This window comes from Limulus polyphemus, unplaced genomic scaffold (genome assembly GCF_000517525.1).
Source record: "Limulus polyphemus unplaced genomic scaffold, Limulus_polyphemus-2.1.2 Scaffold97, whole genome shotgun sequence".
NCBI lineage: Eukaryota > Metazoa > Arthropoda > Merostomata > Xiphosura > Limulidae > Limulus > Limulus polyphemus.
In genome coordinates this window covers 485,502-491,980 of record NW_013665707.1, presented here as the reverse complement: position 1 = coordinate 491,980, position 6,479 = coordinate 485,502, and the positions used below count along the sequence as shown (strand labels likewise).

Below are 6,479 nucleotides of genomic sequence, written 5' to 3'. Positions count from 1 at the left end.
ATAACAATAACGGACAGGTGGAGCAACGAATAAAACTAACTGTTAGCCTCTATTAGAAACTTTACTGAACTGCTAAGAGCAACAGCTGCTCTTTCTTGCAACATAAAAAGTGCGTAAAATAATTATCCTCTTCATTCTGTTTTCTAGATAACATCAGTTTCAGAGTGTAACAGTGTATTTCCTATTTTTTGTCTTTCGCCCCTAGTAAAAGTTTAAGTCAATCTTTACGGAGTGAGAAAACAGATATGGTAGCCCATGCTCCAAAAGTTGGGTTTGGGCCACAGTAGTGTCGTGGGCTTCTGCCAAGCCATTCAGCAAGCACTCCGTGCACTGGGGAACGCCCTTCTTTTCAATTTCATTCACTGAAGTTGGTTTCTTATCAGAGACTCCAGCAACGAGAGTCAGATTCGGTGTATCGCTCGTGCCGAGGCAGCGGAACATCTCGCCCGTTTTGAAGGTAGACCTTGGACGAACAACGGGGAAAGTGATCGGTTTGTCTGTTGGTACGTCACTAGACCTTGAGATCACCAGCATTTTTACGGACACCTCAAGCGTTTCATACCTGACGGTAACAGTGCTACGCGCTTATTTCCAACTCGGGGCGGTTGACGAATGTCGTGCTTTCCGTTTGGCCCACTTCCGGTTGGTTGAAGAAAACCATTTGCGTCGTCGATCTAGAACTAAATAATCCAATGGACTTGTGTGAGGCGACATCAAATTTCGTTTTATTCGCGGGCAAGAATGATGACTTGTGATAACTGCCGCTGGCAAGTTTCTTTAAAGTGAGATTCAGGCGTACCTGGAGCCAAGCAGGGCGTACACTAATGGTGGATATGGCACCAGCCTTGACGGTAACACTTGTTCTGTAGGTAGATTTAAGCTTAAATCTAGGTTTTATCAGGAGCTCTTCACGCCTAAACATACTGGAGACCCTGCCTTAAGCTTGAACTAAGTTGTTGTAGGCGGAGGCACTAGGAAGATTTAATCACCAATAATTTTCACGTTACGTTAGATTTTGATAACTTCTTCTTCTTCTTCTTTGAATATTTGTTTACATTTTCTAAGTTTGTATTATTACCACATATGCTAACTGATTATTACCATCTGTGGTAGTGAACTTTGACACGCATTGAAGAAGCGTACCAAATTATCTTGTTTTTTTTTTGTTTTTTTTTAGTTTTACGTACTGCAACAAACTGTATAGTTTCTTAATCACGATGGAGTCTTGAAGCAACTTTTAAAAATATTTTAGATGTGATTATAATGGATTACTAGTGTGATAATCTGTCAGTATAATGTTCGATTAATTCTAATGATGTAAATGGAGTTTCGGCTGGAGTTGTACTTTTGGATCATTACTGCGAACAACTTGTAGGATTAATAGGATGAACAGATCTTATTTCAAAATTACATATATGTATATGGCTTACTTGTTTAAGAACCGTTTCAGCTTGAGTTACATAATGGGATTACTGTTACATCCGTTTAATTTGAAAGTGTATTATTTGGTTAACGACGGAGGTTTAGTTACCTTTCTATGTCGCAGTATCGTGTTGTTAAAAGGTCTTTAATGGACACTGTTTCTTGTTATACTTAAAATATATGCTCCTGTTCGTAAAATCACTCATTAATCTCCAGTGAGTAAGTATACGTTAAGAAATTTTTATTACTAAAAATTAAAAAGGGGCTGTAAGTAATGTCATTCCCAGACGTCTTTGTTCCATTTTTTTATAAATATAGTATAAATTTTATATTTTATAGAGGACTCTTACGATGCATCATGGAATTGTTATTCTATACAGCTCTTTCTAATTTGTTTTATAACCTGATAATTTTTTGGAAGTCGTTACACCAGGGAACCCTGAAATCTTAAAATTAAAACTTATAATTATATTTATTTCGGTAATTATGACAACTGAAAAAACCTGAGGAATACTAACTAAACGTATCTATTTAAGATTGCACCCCACGTAAAAAAATTTAATATTTTCATGTGACATGTATTATCTTTGTTTTTACATTTTCTCCCCTTCACTGATTGTTCGGCGTGACATGTGACTGATTTTGTGTGTGTGTGTGTACTGGTCTGTATATATACCTTTAACAAAACGATAAAATCACGCCAATGTGTACAGGTTAAAGGTGAGAACACACTTACATTTCGCAATTTCTCTTCAGACCAATAAAAAAAAAAGATTTATTTAGGCTTAAAGTATGTACGAAAGTCATGGTGTGTTTTTTGTTTTTTTATCTAGATTTTGATCACGGTTTGTTAGAATGTAAAATATGTGTTTTTTTTGTCGATCACTTTTTAAGTATACTTTATATATTTTTTACACAGATGAATCAGCTGTGTAAAGTGTGCGGTGAACCGGCAGCAGGCTACCACTTCGGTGCTTTCACGTGCGAAGGATGCAAGGTAAGATTATAAAACAAAGTTGCTGCGGTTTCTCGTTTAAGCTGCGTGTCACCCTCAAATGTTATGTTTTCATAGAATTACTAGACAATAACTATGTACATTCACATTCATATTACGATGTAACCAATAAGGCAGGAAAACATAACAACCTTAAGATATAATAAAGAGTCGTTTTAAGTTCGTGATCGATATTTTGTTGTACACATCACGCACACAGTTGATATTAGGATTGCACAAAGTTTTGCAGCTTGGAATGTATTGAAGCGCCGTGTCACTTGTATCCCACTTTTTTAGTTATAAAGGAAAGCTTTCTTTGCTGATCCTTGTAAAAGTTTATTTGTGCAATATTTGCGTTAGTATTTGTAAACAAGAAACACTAACTCAATTGCTTCAGTCCAACCAACTGTAAAATGGGCACTACCGGGTACCTGGGGGTTAACGGACGTTTCAACCAGAAGGAAAGTATTACCATTTTCATCCGATTATGCCACAGGAAACAGGAGTTAAGCTCCGGCTCAGTGGCGTAAGTATGCCCCTGGAATTGCGAGGGTCCCGAAGAGCCTGAACAACTTAATAATTGCAGAAAAGGAGAGAGACATACGATTTGATTTTGTTAAACTAAAGAGCGATTGAACTATTCTGTTAAGTTAATGATATCAATCAGCCAGAATCGTATATACAGTTATAGGGAAATATTTGTAGGGGGCCAAATTACTTTTTCTTGCGGGGGGTCCATATTTTGTAGTTACGCCACTACACCGGCCTTAAGTACCTTTCAGACACGAAAAGAATTAACTTACTTACTTACTTGTAGAAACACTTGATGTATCGTTAAAAATTTAACCATTTGTGGTTTAACTGCTAAAACAGTGATCAAAATCAAGTTATAGTCGTTTTTTAAACATGTGTTTTTATTACAACTATTTTTGTGATTCTAATGTATAAACACCAAGTACCTACAGTGTACTGACCACGATTACTATGAATCTGTTTCTTAGTCTTAGCACAAAACTCGCGGACGTGGCCATATATTATAAATGTATAGGTATCGATAAAAAGAAGAATTTTTTTCCTCATCAGATCTATAAAAAGTAATTCTTCTTTATGTGTAGTTTCAGGTTTGTACTTTCTCTAAAGAGTTCGTCTGTAAAACTAATTAATGCTGTTATAACAGAATAGAACAATAAAAACAAAACTGATATTACGGTTAAAATGCTTCTTTGAGTAAGTTTGTGTGAAACTCCAGATCCAGTCATTATTCACACTCAAGAAAACGGTTCTCAGTCTCTGGCCCAAAGTTATGTTTTAGTAAACATATACGTGGTATAAACCTGTGTCGCCGCCAAGTGGACACTTAAAAGCAAGACGCAAGTGTCCTACTTTAAACTGATATGAACACTTTTGTATATTTAACATCAAATTAGCCGTATTTTTGCATATTTTGAATAATTAACATAAACTTTGCCGCATTTTTGTATATTTAACGTAAACTTTGCCATATTTTCGAAAAAAAAAACGTTAGTGGATTTGTTTATGAGAATCAGAGAAATATTTAAATTAGGCCACCTGAAATACATAAAAACTTACTCTTGACTCAGTGGACTATATTCTGATTGGCTGTTTTATTTTTTTAAAGCGATGGCACAATTTGACAACTTCTATCGAAAGTCTAGATGTGTTCAAACCTTAATGCTCGACCTAACCTGGCTCTGTAATGTATCCAGTTCACGTAATTATTATTATGCAAACGTTCCTGCTTGATATTCCAAAGAAATGTAGTTCACGGCAATTCCAGTCGCACAAAAATTCCTAAGACGCCAGAATCATCTTTATGCAACGCTTTATTTGCTATTCATACGAAACGTACAATCTCGCATAATGTTATATTTGACCTTCGATCCATCCACTTTTATGGACGTCTTTCGCAACCTTATATGAATATATTCTATTTTAATATGATATGACGGCGTAGAAAGCAACCTTTTTATATTAGTTTCACAGTTAGTAATGAAGTCTTTATAAAAATAGAATACACCCAATCATCGTATTTGTCTAAAAATCTCGTGATAGAATACATTATAATTAGCTATGATATCGGTATCGTATCTCTATATTAATGAAATTACATGAATAGTGGGCAAGCTAGAAAGTTCAAACAAACATCTGTATTTAAGAAAAGTTATAAAATTTTGAGCTTGATTCTCAGAACTTATGAAAGCAAAAAAATAATAATACTAAATAAATAAAAGAACCTGGTTTGATATGTGTTTGATATGTCAATCCCACTACATCTGCCATATCCAATGCGATCAAATCTTAGCTAATTTATTCTTTTCATATTCTTATTGCCTTGCATAACAAACTTTTTGAAGATACAGGTAATGAAAGGTAAACAAGTGAGAGAATTACGGTATATCAACAGACAGAAACAACCGGAATAGCGTCTTGTTGCCCAGATGAGAGCCGTTGCATCAAGGGCGACACGTTTAACACCCGAATATTCGGTTCACTGCGAATATTCACACATTTGACAGTGCAGGACCACCAGGATTGAACTAAGGCTAGAAATATTTGTAAATCTAGACTGTTAAATGATGTAAAGCTAAAGGACACTCCACTTCAATGATCAGATCTTTCAATATTTTCTGTGGAAGTGAAAAAATTCATACACGCTCGCACTACATAACTTTTAGGACCGTGACGGTTTCCATAGCACATATCAAGTCAACCCAGAGCAGTGCTCTCATACGCGAATGGAAGTTACGAAGGAGAACCCTCTGACCCCCCCTTAGGAAAAAGGCTTTAAAACTGTGCAATGCTCGTGGCACTGACAACAAGCAACAAGATAATAAACACGGATTTGAAGTTCACGAAGATTCACAAACTTACAGCTTCACATCGAAGTCTACAGCTGTTTTCATGAGAAATGTTGTAAAAGAAATTAGAATCATAGCAGTCGTATTCGACCACATTTGTGCTTTTTATCAACCCTTTCCATTCCACGGGTTGAAAAAATCTTTGTACAGAGGTTACAGATCGTGGGGAATGTACAGACATGTAGCGTTGTTTCTTAATTTACTTCATTTCTAACACACTTACGTATTAAACTTTTATCAATTTCACGAAAATTGAATGTTTCACAGTACTTTTCTCTCTCTCTCTTTACTGGATGTTTTGCAGACCAACAAACACGTTTACAGACAGGTACCGGTCCACGAACCAGTGGTTGGAAACCATTGATCTAAGTTTTCTGTTTGTTGAAGTGTATGCAATGCTGCATGAGGACCATCTGCATCAGCCGTTTCTAATTTGGAAGTGATAGACTAGGCATCTAGTAAACACCATCTACCGCCAAATGTTGTTAGGCCGAATATTGTAAGTTTACCGTCAATTATATAATGCATCCACGGCTTAAAAGTGTGTTTCGCGATTTTTATTTATTTTATGGTAACGGGACGCGAACCATGAAACCTCAAATCTAAGGTGCGACATACTAACCACTGGATAGCGCTCGACGTTCTTTGTAGAAGTTTCTAACAATGAGATTCTTAGCATCAGGCAACAGTGTATAATCATGGTCATCAGCACATTTGACGACGCAGGAATTTCCTCTAAGTGCCGCAAGGGTTCTGGAACATCGTTCTTATAAAGAGTCTCAGTAGATTGATAGAGAGGTCGAACTGCAGATGTATGTATGAGCTTAGGATTCATTTATGAGAATAGTTCAGTTTAGAAGTGGAAACTGATAAAACTGTGGCAGCTTTAATAAGGTTGTTAATTCATATTTTTAAAGTTGTCAAATGAGCCTTCCATAGAAGAAACACAATTATGAATGATCAGTAGAAACTAAACTAAGACAATAATAAATTAAACATTCTTCTTTTTTGTTAACTACATCCGGGAACTACATCCCTCATGCCCTTCTTTTTTGTCCCCTAAACTCCTGCAACAAGTGCATTGAAAGCTGTAGGTTGAGATCGTCTTCCTGAAATAGTGAGAAACATTCTCGTTCCTATGACCAACGCTACAACGGCAGAAGACAGATGACACTAAAGAAATG

At 36.1% G+C, this 6,479-nt stretch overlaps 1 protein-coding gene across 1 annotated transcript in view; it reads left to right on the top strand.

Annotated features, from left to right (window-relative positions):
* The first annotated feature begins 518 nt into the window (after positions 1-518).
* The window catches only part of LOC106469464 (nuclear receptor ROR-beta-like), a 32,298-nt gene continuing 26,337 nt past the window's right edge, over positions 519-6,479 (top strand). The window contains exons 1-2 of the mRNA XM_013929963.2: positions 519-851; positions 2,342-2,419. Of these exons, the coding sequence (XP_013785417.2) occupies positions 825-851; positions 2,342-2,419 (105 nt within the window). The 5' untranslated portion in view covers positions 519-824. The remainder of the gene's footprint in view (positions 852-2,341; positions 2,420-6,479) is intronic.